Source organism: Anopheles marshallii, chromosome X, assembly GCF_943734725.1.
Source record: "Anopheles marshallii chromosome X, idAnoMarsDA_429_01, whole genome shotgun sequence".
Lineage (NCBI taxonomy): Eukaryota > Metazoa > Arthropoda > Insecta > Diptera > Culicidae > Anopheles > Anopheles marshallii.
In genome coordinates this window covers 16281845-16305052 of record NC_071325.1, presented here as the reverse complement: position 1 = coordinate 16305052, position 23208 = coordinate 16281845, and the positions used below count along the sequence as shown (strand labels likewise).

The window sequence follows — 23208 nt, the reverse complement described above, 5'->3', positions numbered from 1 at the left end:
CGTCACTGTGTGCTGCTGAGAACCTACTAAATATCGTGGTGTCTCCCTGCTTTGTGCTCTATCCAAGATTTTCGAATATGTTGTACTTTCCTCAGTCCTTCTTTGTGTGTCTAACTACATTTCTCCTCATCAGTATGGCTTTATGCCGAAACGTTCCTCCTCGACCAATCTCATGTCCCTTGTCGCCTCAGTGTTCGATAACATCTCCATTGGCCATCAAGTAGACACTGTCTACACTGACTTTAAAGCAGCATTTGACAGTATTCCAATTGATCTTTTACTTGCCAAACTGAATAAACTCGGCCTCGGGAGTCCTGTTCTGTCCTGGTTAAGTTCCTATCTCCATGGTAGAACTTACAAAGTTAGAGTTCAGGACTCCTTTTCTAACTTATTCGTCGGATCGTCTGGTGTTCCTCAGGGCAGTGTACTGAGTCCCCTGCTCTTCCTGTTGTTTGTCAATGACTGTGTTAATGTGCTTCCCTCTGGTGGTGTCCTTATGTATGCTGATGACCTCAAAATATTCCTCCCTGTAACCTAGTCTTCTGATTGTCGCCTTCTTTAAAATTTCCTTGATTCCATTTCCGCTTGGTGTTGTGCAAATTGTTTATTACTCTGTCCACAAAAATGTAACGTGATCTCGTTTGATCGTTCTATCAACATGTTCCTTTGGCGTTATACAATTTGTGGAATCGGCATAAATCGTGTTTCATCCATCAAGGATCTCGGAGTATGGCTTGTCACGAAACTAACGTTTAACGTTCATTTGGAGTTTGTTCTTGGCAAAGCTTTCCGTATGTTGGGGCTCATTACTCGTTTTTCGTCAAATGTCCGTGATCCTTTATGTTTGAAGGCTTTGTATTGTTGCAGGGTGCGTTCGATCCTCGAATATGCTTGCGTTGTTTGGTCACCGCCTGGTGTTACAGCGATTGCTAGGATTGAGCGGGTGCAGCGCAAATTCACGCGTCTTGCCACACGTCGGTTCCTTTCGGGTTACCAGTCTGCGGCAATTCCCTCCTATCCTCATCGCTGTCGCTTATTAGGCCTTGAATCCCTACAATCCCGGCATTCCAATTTCCACGCGATTTTCATCGCTGGACTTTTGTCCAACACTGGGATAGATCATCCCAAAAGTTAGAAAGCTTAAGCTTTAAGCCTGTATCTGCCAAATAATCCAGGTACCGGGCTGTATCATTCTGTACAGATTCGTAAAGGACATAGCATTTTGACATAAAAAATGACACAAGGGATCATTTTTGTGAAACTAAAATTTGAGAAAAATCGATTTAAGTTTAGATAATTAATTTTAAATTCAATTCATTTGAAATAATATACAAGTCTGATTATTAAAATAAGCTTTTTTAGTTGTTTTCGTTAAAACAAATTTATTTACCTTTTTCGCACACGGGAAACATGGCCTAACCTGGCTCAGGCCAGCTAGCAAAATTCTTTGTTTTGACATTTGTCGAGTTTGGGTTTTGGGTACTTGGGTACTTTCATTGAGAAACCAATCTAATCCTTCTTTCCTAGGCTTAACTTGGCTTGCCATTTGTATGGCGAGCTGTAAGCGGATAAGCCTGGAAACGTCAAAACGCATACAAAAAACTGGCTTAGAGCGTGATCTACCCCACTATTGATGCTCCTTCCCTTCTTTCACGCATTTCTCTATATGCTCCTACCCGTTCCCTGCGTGTTAGACCTCCTCTCTATCTTCCAACCAGGCTCACGCGTTATGGCTAGAATGATCTTTTCCTTAGAGCGCAAGTTGCATTTAACAACTCTCAGCATCTGTTTGACTATCATGTCCCGTTATCAATTTTTCTAACCCGTCTTCGTGATCTCTCTTCCTTATCCTTCCCTTAATGTTAGTAATTTAGTCACATTGTTTAGCCTCTAAGGCAGACTTATGTTTTTAATAAATAAATAAATAAAATAAATAAATAAACCTGCTTTGTATTGGATTTTGTAACGAAATTTTCAATACGATTACGATCGGTTGTCAAGTTAACCTCAATGAAAGAATCTGTGCTTGTGAACTTGTAATTAGAGGGAAGACTGCGACTTCACCAAGCCGGTGTGATACGAAGGAAAATCCTTGAAAAGAGAAAGGTTGATCACAGAGCCCTGCTGTTGAATAACAATAATGAGCCCATCGCTGTTTGGATGAACACTGTAAGTCGGATTGCAAGTTTACAATAAGTTAAAAATACTTAACAATGGTCAATACACTTTATTTTAGGGTTAACACTGGCTTACCTGCTTATTTATCAGGCGCTATTACCGTTCCGCGGATTTCTCCTGCTACAAGAGCCCTCTAACCCGCTCACGCTCGAGTGCTGCTGCATGGTTTAACACTAACAGGTCATCATAATGCAACACGTGCAAGTAATGGGAAGATAAATTGTTAAAAAAGGTTTGTTCTGTGGGTGTATTGCAAATCTTTTTTATATTTTCAAATATGTTATGTTATTTTAGTTATGTTGGAAAAATTTTCAATGCAATGGAATGATGATATTAACCCAATTTTTTACAATAAATACTATAGTAAGCCAAGGAATGCTTTGAATGCGTGTTTGGTAAGCTGTTAATTTGAGATGTTTGCTCTAACATGCAAGTAATACGATCGTGTAATTTATATTTTTTAAAATTATTTTAGGAGTGCTTTAGAACTGGAGGCAGGATTTGAAAATATGATACATCGCATCATTTGTGGAGTATCCAGAGGTGAAAGAGACCCAGGAGGTCCAAAACCTCTTAAAAATTTCCAACAACAACAACATCTGTGGAGAATATGCAGTACTAGCTTCATGCAAATCAGTCGTGAGTAAGCTGATTTAATCGTAATCTCGTCGATCTATTGTTATCGAGTTTAAAATTATTTGCTAATTTATGATATTCCATTGTTGGTCTCACTAAAACTAAAACACTAAAATGTTTAACACTAAACACTAAAACACTAAAATGGATGGGAATCAGCAACATACAGATAATGCTGTTTTAGGAGATAGATTGATAGGATACACAGAGAACACATAACTAGCGTTCTGAAGATGAACAACACTGTCTCACTTTATTAACATAGGATCGAATTGGATCTTAAGCGATACTAATGTATGCGATTGCATGAATGCATCCCTATCCCTATCCCTATCCGTATCCCCGAATAGGTTCGTCAGGTTAGGTCATGTATGTAAAGTAGAGTGCTAGTTAGAAAAAATGTATTATGATTGTAATGTTTCGTATGTAGCGAAAGTCATGTTGTTGTTGCCGTGCCTTAAGCAGGTTGTAGGTTAAAAGCATCTGATTGTATCTGCTGTTTTTCGTAGGGCCTTATCGACATCCAAACCCTTATAACTTATGTGAAGTAGTTCTATTTAGAATGCTCTATTTTCGTTGTCGTATTTTCAAACACATTGAAATTTGTGGAAAAACATTGAAGCAGAAGTACGACATTGGCTCGTATCTTCATTTCATATCTTATATAACGTTTGAGAAATTGTCATTTGACTGAATGGTAGGGTTTGAAAGCTATCTGAATGTTGTAAAATACTTGTACGTTGTTCGCGGCGAATACGCTTTATCCATTTAAGTTTCGAACAGTGAATGAAGTATGCAATGTATGAATTGTTTTCTTAAATGCTGATTTGTTAAGCTAGTAGTATTGCTGCACCCTATGCCTCCTTTGGAAGTATAACGAAATGTATTTTAAATTATTGCAGTTATCCCCATTATTTTGGGGCTCTGCTTTTTTATCGATTGATTGGGTTCACTTTCTTCATTATATAAGATACAGCTTTAGCTTAGTTGGGGTCTTTTTAAAGTTCATTTAATTGATTTTAATTTAATCCCTAACACCAAAAGTCACAGATTCGTCAGAAGAGGTTGCTACATTCAAACTTATTATAAGGCTCGCTGCGCTGCCTGGATGCCCTTAGCATCATTATCGCTGATGGTGTGATCTGCTTTGCAACGGTTTGCCGGTTGCTTTCCGTTGGACAGTTTATGTGATTTACAAAGCTAGGTTTGTTGTAGGGTGTTTAAAAAAATATATTCATTTCCTGAATATATCAAAAGCGCCGATCTAATTAAAGTCAAAGACACAGGCGACAAAGGGCGCACGCTGTCATACAGGCCGGTCGCGCTCCGAATCGTTCTAAACATGTGTGAACACATTAACATTAGCACAGGTAACCAAAAATATCCTGGGTAGGCGAAAACTTTTGCATTGAATAACTTTTTGCTGCTTTTGCTTTTTGGTTCTGTTGACGGTTGTGTAGCAATACACCTCCGGTACGGGACAGGATCCGACACCTCTCGAAGGTTACATAGGCTCTCCTGCCCCTACTCTTACTCAAATACGTCCCCGTCGTACAGAACGGTAACAGTCTCTATCCTATAGCCGAGCTTGGGTATACGGGGAAACCCAACCCCTTGGGAGGTGGGAAAAGCTGGCTAAATTTGAGAAGGGGAGGGGGTAGCCTGGTTAAACAGGCATCCCCCTTGTCCTGGCATCCTACAGGACGTTAAACAGCTAGGGTGCGTCGGCCCACCGACGAGACAAGTGGCGGGAGAAGAGGCCTTGCAAGCCACCCCCTGTACTACCGCAAGGAACAGTCACCAGTGTAATATACCGATTGGACCAAACGACGACCGACCTTTGCTACGGAAACGGACTAACTGTTGGAAACTCGGGACATGGAACTGCCGATCCCTCACGTTCGCTGGGAGTACCCGAATACTCGCGGACGAGGTGAGGGCCCGTGGCTTCGAAATAATAGCACTTCAAGAGGTGCGCTGGAAGGGAGTGATGGAGCGTCCGTATCGCAGCGATTGTATGATCTACCAGAGTGGTGAAGATAAGCACGAGCTCGGTACGGCGTTCCTCTTCTTAGGTGAGATGCGCAAGAGGGTGTTCGGGTGGTGGCCGATCAGCCAAACAGAATGTGCAGGTTGAGGATACGTGGCCGTTTCTTCAACCTTAGTATCATCAACGTGCACAGTCCGCAACCTTGGGAGCACCGATGACGACAAGGACGATTTCTACGGGCAGCTGGAGAGGGAGTATGATCGCTGCCCCAAACACGATGTAAAGATCGTCATCGGGGACTTTAATGCTCAGGTCGGACGGGAGGAGGTGTATAAACCAGCGATAGGCAACTTCAGCGTCCACCAGCTGTCAAACGACAACAGCCAGCGCCTTGCCAATTTCGCCTACTCCAAGTGCATGATTATCCGCAGCACCTACTTCCAGCACAAACCTCGCTTCAGCTACACCTGGAGATCACCGCAGAACACTTATTCCCAGATTGACCACGTTTTGATCGACGGACGACACTTCTCGGATATCATCGACGTCAAAACCCTCAGGGGTGCAAACGTCGACTCGGACCACTTCCTACTCATGGTTAAGCTTCGCCAAAAACTGTCCGTGGCTAACAAGTCACGGTCACAGCCTACCCCGCGGCTAAACACGGACCGGCTGAAACTAGCTGATGTGGCAGGGGACTACGCGGCAGCCCTCGGGGAGGCTCTGCCGGACGACGACGCAGTCACCACGATGTCCCCCACAGCCCACTGGCGTATAGTGGAGCGTGCCATCAGCAAAGCAGCGGAACGACATGTCGGCTACATGACACGCAGCCAGAGGAAGGAGTGGTTCGATGATGAGTGCAGGCGAGCACTATCCGAGAAGAATGCAGCACGCGCCCGAATGCTGCAACGGGAAACTCGTCAGAACGTGGCGAACTACAGACGGCTGAGGAGGCAGCAGACTCGACTGTTTCAGGAGAAGAAGCGTCTTCTGGGGGAGTCGGAAGAGCAGCAGATGAAGCGGCTTACTCAGTCGGGGGAAACTCGTAAGTTCTACAGGATGCTGAACGCGGCGCGGAGTGGTGATGTCCGCAACATCACATTGTGCCGCGATGCAGAGGGGAGTATTCTGGCGGACGAACGAGAGATGATCGACAGGTGGAAGTGCCACTTCGACGGACATCTTAACGGAGCACAGGCAAGAAACCTAGGTTTGGGGGTGGAATGCAGAATCGAGCAGCACATCAGTCTGGTGGCAGGTGACGAAGTGCCCACGCCATCTTTGGAAGAGGTAACTAGTGTCATCAAGCAGCTGAAGAACAACAAATCAGCAGGCAGCGAAGGCCTAGCTGCCGAGCTCTTCAAGATGGGGCCGGAGAGGCTTGCCGTCAGTATGCACCAGCTGATCGTGAAAGTTTGGGAACAGGAAGAACTACCGGAGGAATGGAAGCTGGGTATCATCCACCCAGTCTATAAAAAGGGCGACAGGCTGGACTGTGGGAACTACCGTGCCATTACAGTCCTGAACGCTGCCTACAAGATCCTGTCCCGAATTCTCTTCTGCAGACTTGCCCCACTTGCCTCAGATTTCATCGGGAGCTATCAAGCCGGTTTTGTTGGAGGAAAATCGACGACCGACCAAATCTTTACTCTCAGGCAGATCCTCCAAAAATGCCGAGAGCACCAAATCCCCACGCACCATCTGTTCATCGACTTTAAGGCGGCCTACGACACCATAGATCGGATGCAGCTATGGAACACCATGCAGCGGTACGGCTTTCCGGGAAAGCTGGTGCGGCTGTTGAGGGCCACCATGGACAGTGTTCCGTTTCATCGGAACGAAAGAGAGAAAGAGTGAGAGGCGACAAATAGAAATATCGCGGTTGCAGCGGGGCGATAATAAGAGTACCGTTAATCGAACTTAAGCGGGGAGCAGATCCTGCGCACGATCAGTATGATGTGTATAGCGATACAGATAAGTCGCAAGTGTTGGATCAATAAAGTAACCTCTTGTGCGTTTAAAGAAAATACCGACAGTCTAACTATCAGTAGAGTTCCGCTGAGATATCACATTGGTCCTTCGAACCGGATATACAAGTAGCTGGATTTCGGTAATCGCTCATCATGATTCGAACACCTCGAACGCCACACACACCAGCCGCGAAATCGGTCGTGGAACCGGGATCGGTGGATGTGACTGTTGATGCGATGCCAAACATTCACATGCGTGACCTTGCGTGTGAGGAATTAACTCGCATATTTGACAACATTTCGCTGGCGAAGAAAGAGGTAAAGGCGCTGACTGCGGTACAGTGCAAAGTGTATGGAAAAAAGGCGGATAGTGCATTAGAAGAACACAACAAGCATTATACAGAAATTATCAATGTGATATCTCAGCGGAACTCTACTGATAGTTAGACTGTCGGTATTTTCTTTAAACGCACAAGAGGTTACTTTATTGATCCAACACTTGCGACTTATCTGTATCGCTATACACATCATACTGATCGTGCGCAGGACCTGCTCCCCGCTTAAGTTCGATTAACGGTACTCTTATTATCGCCCCGCTGCAACCGCGATATTTCAATTTGTCGCCTCTCACTCTTTCTCTCTTTCGTTCCGATGAAACGGAACATCCTCCCCCCCTACCAGGGGATATTACAGATTCGGCATGGGAAGAAGCGCCAACTTATGTATAGGACGTTTGAATAAACCGTGTTTCGTACGCACGTCCACTACTAGTATCAACCCATCTTCTCCTGGATACACCTTGGAAATTCGTCCTAATTTCCAAAACTGTGGCGGCATGTTGTCTTCCTTCATCAGCACTAGTGCTCCTTCCTTTACATTGTCCCTCTGTTTTGTCCACTTGTGTCTAGTCTGCAGTTCACTTAAATACTCCTTCTGCCATCGCCTCCAGAACTGCTGTCGAAGTTGCTGAAGCCTCTGCCACTTGTTCAGTCGATTATCTGGAAGATCCAGATATGATGGTTCCGCAACTCCAATCAATGGACGATCGATAGTAAAATGTGCAGGAGTAAGGCAGTCCAGATCATGTGGATCGTTTGAAAGGGCGTATAACGGTCTAGAGTTTAGGATGGCCTCAATTTGACACAGAAGAGTGTAGAAATCGGTGATCGTTAAAGATGCCGACTTATAAACCTTTTTCAATACATTTTTAACACTCTTGACGCCTGCCTCCCAAATCCCTCCAAAATGAGGAGCACCAGGCGGGATCATTCTCCACACAATCTCTCTTTCTTGGCAGAACTGGAAAATATCTTGTCTTGTTGCTTCATTCCTAAACAATTCGTACAACTCACGAAGTTCATTTTTCGCTCCAACAAAATTGGTGGCATTGTCACTGTAAACTTCTTCGGGAATTCCTCTTCTGGACACAAATCGTCTAAAGGCTGAAAGAAACGCACCAGTTGATAAGTCTTCTACAGCTTCCAAATGAATAGCCTTTGTGACCATGCACACAAATACGCATATGTATCCCTTTACAGCAATGACACGACGAATGCCTGATTTTAACATGATTGGCCCAGCGAAATCCAGACCAACTCGTTGAAACGTAGGAGCAGCTGTTACTCGACAGCTTGGTAGATCGCCCATTTGTTGATCCATGGTGCTTGGTCTACTTCTAAAACAAAGAATGCATTCATGCAGCACCTTTCGAACCGTAGATCGAGCATTCACTATCCAGAATTGCTGACGCAGAATTGAAATCACCCCGGATGGAGCTATGTGCAGATTTTCTCGGTGAATTGCTGAAATCAAGCGTCTGGTTACTACATTTCGATGTGGAAGCAGCATTTGATGCTTATTCTCATACGGCAGATCTGCCTTACGTATACGGCCACCAACTCTCAGTACATCACCATCCAGGAATAGGTTGAGATTCCGGTAGCGTTGGACAGGTTTGTCACTTTTAACGGCTGATATTACATCTGACAGCTCCTTATGTTGAATAGCACGTACAATCCAACGCGTAGATTCTCGCAGTTCTGCAATTGTTGGGTTTTTCTCATCAATTCGATCACTCTTACGTCGCTTGGTATTCTGTTTGAATCGCAGAACATACGCTAATATTCGCTGCGCCTTTCGAAAGGATTCAAACTTTTCCAGAATCGGCAGGGTTTCAGACGGTACTGTGGCGTTGCAGGTAACTTCTTTGCACAGTTCGGGAATCTCTTCATCAGTTAGATCCTTGGTGTACTCATTCGGTAAATCATGACCCCTCAGGAATTCAGGTCCGTTCCACCACACATCATTCTGGGTCAGAAGAGATGCCGACTGACCTCTTGAGACAACGTCGGCAGGGTTTTGATCGGTTCTTATGTAACGCCATTTGAAAATTGGATTTTCATTAATTTCAGCAACACGATTTCGAACAAAGATGGCAAGCCGATCCAAAGGTTTTTTGGCCATGTTGACGCTTTCAAAGTGAGAACTGTTCAACACCGCTAGCACCATTTTAACCAACCGGCAAAGTAATAATGCAGCCAACAGCTCCATTCTCGGGATAGTTACGTTCGATAATGGCGCGACTCGAGATTTACTGATTAACAACCTTAGCTGCGCGGTCCCGTCCTGTTTTATTGATTTTATGTACACACAAGCTCCATACGCTTGCAATGATGCATCACCGAACTCATGTATTTCATACGAGACTGCATCGATGCTTACTACGTGTCGAGGAATTCGAATCTGATTCTCGATTGGCAAAGCCTTCAAAAACTTGTTCCATTCGTCCAGCAATGGCTCATCTATTATATCATCCCAGTTTAGCTTGGTAATCCATAGCTTCTGCATCAATATTTTTGCTATAACAACCACTGGGGATATGAGTCCAAGCGGATCAAATATTCTTGCTATGGTAGAAAGAACCTCTCGCTTCGTTGGTGTTTTATCGATCATTGGAGCCTTTGTCAGAAATATAAACTCGTCATTATTAGGATTCCACATCAAGCCTAACGTTTTTATATACTCGTTAGCTTGACAGTCATCGAACCTTGCTAGTGCATCGCGATCTTCGATGGGAATAGATTCCAAAAGCCTTTCGTCGTTAGCTGTCCATTTATGTAGCTTCATATCTGCCGTTTTGAACACTTCGATGATTTGAGATTGTGCCTTATGCACCGTATTAACGTCGTCTGCGCCAAACAAACCATCGTCAACATAGAAATTTTCCTCGATGATTTGACTTGCCAAAGGAAAACGTTCTCTCTCATCACGAGCAAGTTGTAACAGATTGATTTGACTTGCCAAAGGAAAACGTTCTCTCTCATCACGAGCAAGTTGTAACAGCGTTCGTGTCGCCAAAAAAGGTGCCGCTGCAGTTCCGTACGTAACCGTTGTAAGCTCCAGCACACGCAACGGTTCATGTGATGACGATCTCCAGAATATTCGTTGTAGCGGACTGTCACAGGGATCCACCTTAATCTGTCGAAACATTTTAGCAATATCGGCACTTACCACATAGCGAGGCATTCTAAATCGAAGCTTGATCGAGAGTAAGTCGTGTTGTACCTTGGGTCCAGTCATCATAACGTCATTCAATGACCTTCCGTTAACCTTCGCTGAAGCATCAAAAACCACACGGCATTTTGTGGTGCTTTTATCCGGGTTAAGAACAGCATGATGCGGAAGATACCATTTTCTTGTTGGGGTAACGTCCTTACTTTCGTCGATCACTCTACAATGACCCAAATCTTCGTATTCACGCATAAAAGCCTGGTATTGCGACCGCAACTGTGGATTTTTCGACAACTTGGTTTCCAACGAATAAAACCTTCGCAATGCTACATTTCCGAAGAACTCAACTGGGTTACCGATTCCTTCAAAGGCAATTTCACAACGTATCTACCAGTGTCGTCACGATAATGTGTTTCGAGAAAATGTTCTTCACAAACTTCGTCCTCAGTTTTCACACAACGCTCGTTTGTCACCTCTTCTATTTCCCAAAACCGTTGCATTGTCGTTTCTAAGCGATCACTTACTGTCACATGGGTATAAGTTTCTTCTTCCCTTTGTACTTCTGCAACACGTCCTCCTATCACCCATCCAAAACGGGTTTCACTAATCATCGGCATTGTATTTGCTTGCTTTATGGACCCTGACAACACTAATTCCGGGAGACAATCCATGCCTAACAAAATATCTATACTGCCAGGCTTGTTGAAGTTTGGATCAGCTAACAATGATGGATTCGGCAAATTCCACTCGCGTGTATCGAATTGCACAGACGGCATCTTACCCGTTATTTCACGATATACAAAACAAGTAATGCCAATACTAAAATTGGTACATCGGGATTTCACCGTAAACGAACACTTCTGCCTTACAGGCGAGTCAATGTTTCCAATACCTTTTATTGGCACGTTCACCCTTTCCAATTTTAGTCCTAATTTCACTGCAAGTGCTTCGGTAACACAACTAATCTGCGACCCACTGTCCAGCAACGCGCGACACAACAGCAACTCTTTGTTCGCTGATTCCGCATAAAGCAAAACAGTTTGCAACAGGACAATACCTTTCGATTTATCTGCATTATCTGCATGCTGGCTCGCGCTCACTCTTTCGGCTTCCCCTTTTGCTTGTTCCGAGTTCTCAGAATTGTTGTTATAATGCAATACTGTGTTGTGCGCTCCCTGACACACACTACACTTCAGGCGCGATTTACAACGGTTTCTCCAATGGCCCGGTTTGGCACGGTTTGGAATCAAACAAAGCCGTTTTGTCATAACCAATTGCACTCTATCTCTTCCATGTAGTAATAAGAGTTCTGAACACTTATTTGTTTCATGATGTCCTTTGCACAAATTACACGCATTTTCATCAAACAATGTTGAAGCCGCATTGAATTTCATTGGTGCATGTTCGTTGGACCCTGGCTTCTTTGAAAGTAATCGTCCCTTATGACCAGCAGTGACACTTCCCTGGCATCTTTCTAAAACCGACACTCTTTCTTTTAGGAAACGCAAGGTTTTTTCATAACTCGGAAGCTCGTTTCTAGGGATGCTAGTTTCCCTTTGTTTCAATTTTCTTTGTTTCAATATCCAAAGAATTGGCAATTAAATGTATAACCATTGAACACGAAAGCCCGGTAAAATCTTCACCTAAATACTTTAGGTTTTCAACGTGGCTTTCAACTGACTCGACCAAATTACGCAAGCCTACATAGCTTTCCTCAGTTAATTTCTTTAAATTGAAAAGTCCACTGATATGTAAGTCCACCATACGACGCTTATTTTCATACCGTTCAGTTAACAATTGCCACGCGCGTTCGTAGTTACCGTCATTAATCGTTTTTTCATCTATCACCTTGGCCGCATCACCGATCAACGCCTTTTCCAAGTGATAGAGTTTCAATCGCGGGTTTTCACCACTTTTGTCCACAATGTCTTTGAAGATTGTCTTAAATCGCTCCCACTCCTCATACTTGCCGCTAAACGAAGGAATTGGCCGAGGCAATGGAGCATGCACAATCACTGGTGAGGCACTAGGACCAGGAATTACTGCTTGAGATGCTATGGATTTTGCCGCAAAGGCTTCAGATGCACTCTCTATTTCCATCATCACTGTCTCATGCAGTTTCATCATTTCCTTATACTTGGCGTCATGCACTGCACTGTCACTTCCTACAAGCTTTATAATTTCTGTATAATGCTTGTTGTGTTCTTCCAATGCACTATCCGCCTTTTTTCCATACACTTTGCACTGTACCGCAGTCAGCGCCTTTACCTCTTTCTTCGCCAGCGAAATGTTGTCAAATATGCGAGTTAACTCCTCACACGCAAGGTCACGCATGTGAATGTTTGGCATCGCATCAACAGTCACATCCACCGATCCCGGTTCCACGACCGATTTCGCGGCTGGTGTGTGTGGCGTTCGAGGTGTTCGAGTCATGATGAGCGATTACCGAAATCCAGCTACTTGTATATCCGGTTCGAAGGACCAATGTGATATCTCAGCGGAACTCTACTGATAGTTAGACTGTCGGTATTTTCTTTAAACGCACAAGAGGTTACTTTATTGATCCAACACTTGCGACTTATCTGTATCGCTATACACATCATACTGATCGTGCGCAGGACCTGCTCCCCGCTTAAGTTCGATTAACGGTACTCTTATTATCGCCCCGCTGCAACCGCGATATTTCTATTTGTCGCCTCTCACACTTTCTCTCTTTCGTTCCGATGAAACGGAACAGACAGGGTGCAGTGCAAGGTGAGAGTATCGAGCATGCTGTCGGATGCGTTCGAGTCTCACCTCTCTCTCTCACATCGACATCATCGGAAGGACATCTGCGGCGGTGTGCGAGGCGTACACCAGACTGAAGCGCGAAACCTCAAGGATTGGATTGCTGATCAATGCGACGAAGACAAAGTACCTGCTTGCCGGAGGCTCTGACCGTAATAGGGCCATGCTGGGAAGCAGCGTATCGATCGACGGCGATGATCTCGAGGTATTAGAGGAGTTTTGCTACCTCGGTACGATCATAACTTCGGACAACAACGTAAGCAGCGAAATCCGAAGGCGCATTGGTGGTGAAGGCCGGAAGGATAAGCTGGTTGGGGCACGTCATGAGGATGCCGGACTCGTGCCCCACCAAAAAGGTCCTCGTCGGCGACCCGTTCGGCACGAGACGCAGAGGAGCGCAGCGAGTTTGTGGCTGGATCAGGTGGAGCAGAACCTGTCGGAGATCGGGTGCAGCAGAGGATGGAGAGCGGCAGCCCTGGATCGATTCTCCTGGAAACATATTGGTGACCAGGCCATGTCAGCACGACGTGCTCAACAATAAGAGCGGGCCAAAGAAGAAGAAGAACTTTTTGCTGCGTGATCTGATTAGGATGAAATATTGTTGAAAATTACAACATTTATTTATTTTTCCATATCCATTTCATTTGTTGTTTGTTATTGTTAATGTTATGAATGGCAGGGTTTTAAAATTTACTCTTTCACTTTTACTTTCTCTATCATTGCCTGTGTTTTAGTTGATTTATTGCTATCTTCCACTTTGTCATCCAATTATGTATGCTATTGAGACAGCGCTTTGTGGTATAGCGAAGTTGTGCTAAGGTCCTTACCTTAACAAATAGGGCGGTGTCATCAGCGAAGAGATATATTTGGCCTGTTACGGGAATCACTGGTATATCGGCTGTATACAGATGTATAATAAAGGTCCCAATATACTGCCCTGTGGTACCCCTGCCGGGATATTTTCGTTGCTAAGTTTGTTTTTCCCATGGTGACCTCCTTCGTCCTACCTTGGAGATAACGATGCAGTAGCTGAACGATATGATAAGGGATGCCAATGCACAATAATTTGTAGATGAGGCCATCATGTCACACTTTGTCAAATCCTTTTTCAACATCGAGGACAACAATGGCTGATGATTTCGACTCTTGTTTTTTTTTCTGTTCGATGATATTGAAGAATCGTAGTAGTTGATAGCTGGTGGAGTGGCCATGCCTAAACCCAAATTGCTGAGGAAGAAGAATATTGAGTTCGTCAGCAACATGTCTGAGTCTTATGTTAATCACTTTCTCAAACAGCTTTCCCAGAGAGAAGGCTGATTCCACTATAACTAGAAGGCAGCATTGAATTCTTCCCTGCTTTAAGTATGGGAATGACTTTGCGTGTTTCCACACATCCAGAAAGTAACCAAGCATCTGATAAAGATGATAGCAATTAGAGCAAGAGCTTTAATCCTTAAATGGACCCACGGACCCACAATGTTGTTTAGCAATTTCACTATTTTAGATAGCAAAATGTGTTGGGTTCTACAACGTGATAACTTTGATACAATGAGATGTAAATCTGATTTATGTTTAACTGTTTAGCAGATATGCTACAGTTATGGAGAACGCGTGCCAAGTCGGGATAAAAAAATATTTTATTTAATACTTTTCGGATCGTAACGTCCATCCTAGCTTAGCCCTTGATGCGAACTCAATGAGACGCAACTGATTTGCGCTTGTATAGCGGAAGGATGTGTTCTGCCTAGCTCGCTTATTGATAAACAATTACAAATATGCAACGCATATGCTGACGATGCTGGTGCAATCTGGATATCGTCTTTCGAACCGTGATCGTTGTTGGTGGTCCGATTATTGTTGATGCAGCATACTTCGTCGGTGCTGGATGTTGGCTGAGCGGCATAAATACATTGTTGCTAATTGTTTATGTGTTGCATGAGCGTATTGTAGCTAACGTTGCTAACTCTACACCTCCTCCTTTAATATAATAACGTAATGAATAACAATGATTAAGTAACTCTCCTGTGTATTTAAGTAACCTATTTTTGTGTACTGTGGAGGTATTCTTTGTTATGTTGTTTTGTATTGCACAATTTGGTCCTTGATCACTGATTATTGTAAATGGTCCAATATAAACTGGATCTAATTTATCTTTATTTTCATTTACCAAGTATACTTGTTCACATGGCTGCATATTCTGTGATGCAAGATATTTATTTCAGGTTTGTTGGCTTTTAGTTTTTGCTTCTAGCAGACTTTTTCTAGCTAATTCATTTGACTTTACGAGTTTATATACACACGGAGCATACTCTGGCACAACTGCAAGGTCCAATGAAGAGAACACCTTGCTTTCGCGATTAACACTGTCTTTATTTAAATCTATCTTTAATTTAACAGTTTAAATTTAAACTTTTTATTGCTAACTTACACCATTGTTGTCAACATACCGATCAGTTTTGGTCGCGCATGTGACCATAGCTAGGTTTATTATTTATTAATGGTGCAACGCAGCCAAACCGTACCGATCGTCCGATCAGGCGGATGGCTATGCTGACCTACTAAACTAGAACCGTACGCTCCATCAGCGACTATAATAATATTGGTCGATATTGTATACTGGCTCGATTTTAGTTTTGAATTACGAATTCAACATGATTCTTGTTTTCGTGCGTACTTATTTACAGCACTTTTCTAACTTCTGATGGCATATCTGTTTTCCACATCGCGGGATGATCAATTCCTGCTGTTGTAACTGGTTTATTTTTATTGACGTCAAACTTTACGTTATTTCTTTTAACCATGGCTCTTGTGTTTACCATTAAAATCGTTTTCGATTTAGGTATTCATGCCTTGAAGTTGTCTGAGTTAAGGATTATTCTAGACAGCGCGTCCGGTATTTCAAAGTCAAATTCCTCTTAGTTTAGCCTCATTTTAGTTAGTTTGGAAGTAGAATTCTTCATATTAAATAAGTATGATAATGGTCTATGGTCTGTTCATGCAATAAATTTCTGACCATAAACATTGGATTTAAACTATTTGATGGCAATGTGTAGCTGTAAGCGCTTTGTCGATAATTGGCTTATTCTTTTCTCCTGGCGTGAAACTTTTATTCGCAAATGCGACTAAATCTAAATCGTTTCCATCTCGTTAATCGTTTCCATCTGTTGTCTGTGATAACACTGCACCGCATGTCATATCCGATGCATCTGTATTGATTATAAATTGCTTAGTGAAATCTGGATATTGAGAAATAGTTGGTGAAAGTAAACTCTGTTTCCGTTAATCAAAGGCTTCGTGACATTCATGGGTCCAATCATATTTAAACATTTCCTCAATCAGGTATTTATGGGTTTGGCTATCTTAGCAAAATTCTGTACAATAATTTTTTTTTCGTTTTTCGATAATAATTACAAAATACGACAAACCGCCCGGCTGACTGTACATTGGTTGGAGTAGGGAAATTCTTACTTGTATTAAATTTGGTATCATTTGGGTGGATTTCTTTCTATGTTATTTTATGTCCTATGACATTCTTAGGCTTTGGAGAACAACATTTCTATGCATTTTGTTCAAGATTATAATTTCTAAGTCTTCAAAAAACTTACTTAAATTACTGATATGATGCCGTGCACCGCATCCAGTAACGATAATATCATCTATATATACAAGTTCTAGCTCTGGTGTTTAACCAGCCATAGCCATCTTTGAAAGCTGTTTGGGCTAATGTTAAATCCGAATGGCATTCGTGTAAATTGATAGTGCTCTGTACGTGTGAAAAAAGCTGAAAATTGAAGGGAATGTAGATCAAGCTTGATTTGATGGAACCCTGACATCAAATCTAATGATCTGAAATATTTAGTTCTTCCTTTCTGATCCGCTATTATGTCTATGCGCAGTAATGCAAAATTGTCTGGGAAAATTTTCTTGTTCAATTGTCAAAAATCAGCTACTACACGCCGTTTCTTATTGACTTCAACCGATTTTTTGGTTCAAGGTACTTTTCATGTCTGCAATTTTGTTTCTTTGTTGTTCTGGTATTTTGCTATTTAATTCTCTATTCTCAGACAGTGTCTTGTTAAAGTAGTCCGGATGTGTTTCCGAATAAAAAATAATATATTTATTTATTTCGGATAATAAGTTCCAACTCTTTCTCACTAGCGTAGCTAGGACTTCTTCTTTGAATAGGGATTCATGTCTCCAAAGATACTCTTATATTTCGTAATATGTTTTTCCCTAGCGCTCTCTTTTAGTGTTTAACCGACCCATATCTTCTTGTTCACTTATACTGAATGTTTCCAGAGGGTCGGGTTCTCTCGCTGCCTCTATTGGACCAAGCGAATTGTAACGGTGTGGTGTTCTTTTCAGGGGTTCTAGTAATGGGGCAAGCAGTGCCTCACTTTTGATACACTAAGTCAGCGGAATTCCGTTACCTTCCGATATGTGTCACTGTCGCGCCGAAACGATACGTACATATTGCATGGGTGCAATTCTGTTGCGGACAAGGTGGAGAGGTTTCAACTTTCGGACACAGCGTTTTCGGTTGGAAGCTATCGAGCCTTACCTTGGGTAGGGGGACTTTGATAGTTCTAAAGACGCGAAATAAGAGACTCGATTTACATGTCTTGACTCAGACAGCTTCGGTCACAGATTCACTCTCGTGCTCTGATTCGGACTGTAGGTCGAGCTTGTGGTTTATTTTGGTTCCTACGTTATTTGCGAGTTTTAGGTCGCCTGATGGGTATGCCGTTACTCTAAACTGTTAGCATATGTTTTTCTACAGATATGCTACAACGGATTTCGGATTTCTTTCTTTCTTTTTTTTAAAGGCGAGATGTAGGATTTAGTTTTCATAATCGTTTATTATGTTATACTGTAATTCGCACAGTCTGGCGAATGCTTCCCACCGACTCAGCTCTCCTACCTTGAACTCATCCAGCATGCGGTTCAGCTCCTCTGCTGAACGTCTGAAGTTCTCTCGAGCTCCTCGGAGTGCCGCTATCAGCACTGTTCCCGCCAGCTCGATTTACTCGTCGCGAGTGGGGCCCAACCTCCTTGGGACGTATTCTTCCCACCTATCTTGCTGGTCTTCCTCGTCTCGTTTCTCGTCATCGACTTCCTCATGGGCTGGAATGACGGCGGCTGGCCCTTCTTCGCCTGGCTGGTCGTCTGTTGACGGATACTCGGTTATTACTGCCCAGCTCATTGCTGCGTCCCAGTCCGCGTCCCTTTCAGCAACTCTATGGTTATTCTGCATCGTGGTGGTCTTCCTGTCGTTATGACGCTTGCTGGTTGAATGATTATTCCAGGTGCCATTTTTATATTGTGCTTTAATCACACACACCCAAAATGATTCATATTAAAATTGTCAACACTACTGATTTTTACCGATTAGTCCAACACTTTTCATATTGTTTTATTTTCACTTTTCGTTCTCCTGTGCACTATTTTTGTACACATATATTTTGGTGCACGCGTATTGTGTATAGGCATATCTGCTGTGGTACGGGTAGTAGCGCTGCATTAATGGTCCGTTGAGTTTCATTTTTTTTATTTTTACACTGTGGATGAGTTCTGCAGCTCTAATGCTCTCAACGTTTGCTTTCTAAGAATTGCTTAGTAGGCTTTCCATGGAGCGAATAAAAGTTGTCCTATGCATGATAGTACAATTAGCGACAACTTCCAATCATGATTATCATGTTCTTGTTTATGATCCTCCAAGATATTCCTTATTTTCACCTCGGCATCCCCGTAAACCTACTTTTTTTAAATGAACAAGACTGTATATGCATGAAACATCTCTCTCGCGTGTCGGTTACACCGCTTTATTGATATAATATCTGATGGTTACTTTTTGTATAATTGCTTAACTTACTTTCAATAGTTCGTTCGCTATTTTTGTTATAGCCAAGATGTTTGTAATTTGTTTTCCGGTGTTTTGTCTATTGGTTTCGTACGATTTGTAGGTTACTATTTCAATTATTTATTCACTCCATTGGTTTGGTTCGTAGTCAAAACAAATTGATTTGTAGCTAGCTTTCTTACACAGTCATTGCATTGTATCCGATCGCGGTGCGCTGTTCGATGCCCACAATTCATTATTGTTATGTCTTACTTTGCGATGGTTACATTTGCATAAATTGTGTCACCTATGGTGTACCGTTCGATCGAGGTGCGATCGATAGCTGTGTGTGATAATGTGTTTAGGTGTTTCTAGCTAGTTTCTGGTCCTTCATGAAAGCCAAACATAATAACAGCTCCAGGCCCTCATCAATACAAAGGAACAACTGCTACTAGCGATGTCGATATTTACGAAACATTCGCCAAAAGATTTTCCGATGTTTACCAACCGCCAACAACAGACTCCACATTTATCAATCACGCCATCAGCAACGTCCCTTGTAGGTTGTATGAACTTACAGGACCTCAACTTGAGCAAAAATTCAGTTAAAATAGCACTGGCGAAACCAAAATCTTCTAACAAACCAGGTCCAGATGGCATACCGGCAATAGTATTGAAATCTTGTGCAGATGCTCTCTGTCCAATATTGCTACAAATATTCAAGCTGTCTATCGCAAATGAGATTGTTCCTGCGATTTGGAAAACATTATGGATGGTACCGTTGTATAAGAAAGGAGACAAACATCTCGCTTCCAGTTACAGGGGTATTACTTCCTTATGCGCATGCATTATAGTTCTGGAGATAATAGTTTACGAGTCGACCCTGTGTGCTTGAGCCGGCTACATTGCAAAAGAACAACACGGTTTTATACCCAAGCGTTCCACCTCGACAAATTTGGTGAGATTTGTATCTGAGTGTGCGAACTGCATGGACCAGGGTATACAGATGGATTGTATCTATACAGACCTAAAGGCAGTCTTCGATAGTATATCCCATGAAATACTACTCCGTAAGCTCCATGTGTTAGGGTTCTCCATCAAAACCACGGCATGGTTGAGCTCATACCTCCGAAACCGCACATATCGAGTTCAATTTGGTCAACATACCTCTCGTCCTTTCACCAGCACTTCAGGGGTTCCGCAAGGAAGCAATCTGGGACCGCTTCTATTTATTCTGTTTGTCAACGATCTGTGTGCTGTGTTACCCGACGGTTCCTACTTTCTGTACGCCGATGTCGTGAAACTGTTTATATCTGTTAAAACTACCGACGACTGTGAGAGACTACAGCATGCTGTTACTGTTTTCAACTTATAGTGCGTCCAGAATTTATTGACGGTTTGTACGGAAGTGCTTTGTGATGTCTTTCACTCGGACGCGCTCACCTGTGAGGTACGACTATCAGATAAACGGATCCGGTGTAGCAAGAACCAAAGAAATGCGTGATCTAGGCGTTTTGATTGACGAAAAGCTGACTTTTAAGCATCACTATGACAAAGTTCTCAACCGCGTTTCTCAACCTAATAGAACATTAGGTTTACTGTTTAAATCGACGAGGGGCTTTAATGACCCACATTGTCTAAAATGTCTGTATTGCTTGTTGGTTCGCCCGTTATTAGAATACTGTTCAATTGTGACTTGCCCGTATACTATTATATCTATAAAACGACTTGAGACAGTGCAGAAAAGGTTTACAAGATACGCCATTAGAAAGCTAGGTTGGGCAGACGGATTCTCGATACCACCCTATAAACAGCGTTGTCTTCTTCTGGGCATAGAAACATTAGAAGTCAGGCGCAATAGAGCTCAGCTTATCTTTATCGCAGGGCTACTACTACGCACCATAGATGATCCGTCGTTAGTAAGTAGCATTTCGTTTGCTGTCCCGCGATCGGTATCTAGACACCAACAAATGTTGCATGAACCCCGCACTAACACAGTGTACGGTACTAACGCTCCAATTAAAGCCATGATTAGGCGATTCAATCAATGTTCGTGTCAGTTCGATTTTACGATGTCTATGTCCCAATTTAAAAGTTCTTTGCGTTTATTGTAAGTTCCTCGTTAATGTTCTGTACGATCCTCGTTAAACCGTTCTCGGTGGACGAATTATTTAATAAACATTAAACATGAAACATCAAGTTGCACTTTGAAGTTCAATCTGTCATCAAGTATAACCCCAAGGTTACAAATAAAATAACACTTAAAGAAACATTAGAGAGTTGGTTACTAAAAGAAATGAGAGATTGAGTATAGGAAACGGAGATTATAGAACCTTTATCGGTAAAGAGACGGAGGAAATTGAACGAACACCAAACAGCAAACGAATCAACAAAGCATTGAAGAATGACACAGCCTGGAAATGTAGAAATAGGAAGAAAGGTTTAATGTCGTCAGCATATAGGAGATGACCAGGAGATGACCTTGAAGACACTACAGATGTCATTGATAACCAAGACAAACAAAAGAGGACTCAGCACACTACCTTGAGGCACATCCGACGAGCAAATTAAACTTCTGGACAAGCTGGTACCAAACTTCACTCTATATGAGCGGCCTTTTAAATATGAGGATTGCCAACCAACAATCGAACTGCTGAACCTGTTTTAAATAACAGTTTGAATATTTTGACCAGTAGGAGATCGTGGGAAATACTATCAAAGGCTGCACGATAATCAGTGTTAATCACGTCCACCTGTAATACAGCCTCGAAATTACGAAACACTGCGGAGACAAAAGACAAGTTGTAGTAGTACGACCAATCATAAATCTGTGTTGATTTAAGCTGATAGCAGAGCTACAGCAAAAGTTAAGGACTGGATACATAGAGAGCTCAATAGTTTTTTTTTCCAAAACGCATGTTTGAGTAATACCACGGTAGAAATTAAATTCCGTCGCCTGATTTGAAGATTGGGAAAAGCCAGCAGGTTTTCTAGATAGCAGGAATCTACTTCAGTCGACAGGGACGGATTAAAGATTTTAGCAAGGTATAGAGAGAGAGTTTTACCTGCGGTGCGGAGAGGATGGTGATATTCTTGTTTGTATAACGTTTGGGCAGTAGAATAGTCTCCTATTGCGAATTCGTACCAAGTCAAGTGCACGTGTACCGAGTCTATTGACCAATAGAGATCTTTCAATTGGTGCTATTCTGGCACCGGTACTGTCTTGCAATAAATCGCTGTGGATTGTTAGTTCTCGCACCAATTCTTTTGTGGGAATTGCATTGATGGATGCATCTACGACGTTTGGTTTTAGCGTACATTTTAGTTTGCATATGTGTGCAAAATTTTATTAAAACCCAAAAATAGTGCGCAAGTGGGAGTGTGAAACGGTGTGTTTGCAGTTGCGCGACTAATTTGTAAAAAGTTCCTTATCGTACACTCCGGATCACCGCTAAAGTACGGAGAAAGTAAAAAGTACCGCTTAAGTGACGCTTCGGACCCTTTCCTGGCATATTTCCCGGCCTCCTACTTCGCTCACGGTTAGATCGGCCACTGTTTGTTTGTACATGATTTTGAAGCCTGGGGCTGTTTATTGCAATTTTTGTTTAAATGTCTTTATATGGGAACATGGGAAATCGTCAAGAAGAGATTTTTGATTGTTTAAGACTGTATAGCAGATATGAAACAATAAGACACTGCACTGAGGTTTGAAATTTCTACGAAGCAAAATACCAGTTCGTCGTTCTCAGCTATGTGTGTTGTGATAAATGACTGCAATTCTTCTATGATGTCGTGATGTTCTGTTCTTGATTTTGGAGCATCAGATCGATTTTATAAGTGTGAAACCGTTGAATTGAAAACAGGTTTTTGTCTGTAATATTGATCTCGGTTACACAGTAAAGTTGATTTGTCGGTGGTAGGTACTGAAGGAACAGTATTCGAAATGACCAAGTTCATAGAATCTGTGAAACGATACAAGTATTTGTACACAGTTGGGGAAGACATTGGTGATGAAGAAATGCTTAACTGTTGGAAGAAGGCGTCCAAAGAAACCAGAAAGAGTGTGGCTGACTACCAGCAAACTTTTTTGAAGCGACTCGAAGCATACGCAATGATTTTAGAAAATAACAATCCTAGCGATATGGATCGAGCTAAGATGCAAGAAATGGAATTTGTGCGGAATAATCTACCAGAGTTATTGGAGCGTATGCGGCGCATATGTGGCGGATATGTTTTGGGCACTGAAAACACTCTTCCGATCACTGCAAATAGTGACGAAGCTATCAGCGAGGCGA

General features: G+C 42.5%; 1 protein-coding gene across 1 annotated transcript; it reads left to right on the top strand.

Annotated features, from left to right (window-relative positions):
• Positions 1–5221: 5221 nt before the first annotated feature.
• On the top strand, positions 5222–7224 carry LOC128710733 (uncharacterized). Its single transcript, XM_053805592.1, has 2 exons — positions 5222–6416; positions 6965–7224. The coding sequence occupies exons 1-2, from the start codon at positions 5222–5224 to the stop codon at positions 7222–7224; spliced, it is 1455 nt and encodes a 484-aa protein (XP_053661567.1).
• Positions 7225–23208: the final 15984 nt, after the last annotated feature.

What these genes read in the sequence shown, in the direction of transcription:
- LOC128710733 (XM_053805592.1), top strand. Translation starts at nt 5,222, where the DNA reads ATGATTATCCGCAGCACCTACTTCCAGCACAAACCTCGCTTCAGCTAC. An exon ending in CATCGGGAGCTATCAAGCCG is followed by an intron (nt 6,417 to 6,964) that starts GTTTTGTTGGAG and finishes CACACACACCAG; the next exon opens with CCGCGAAATCGGTCGTGGAA.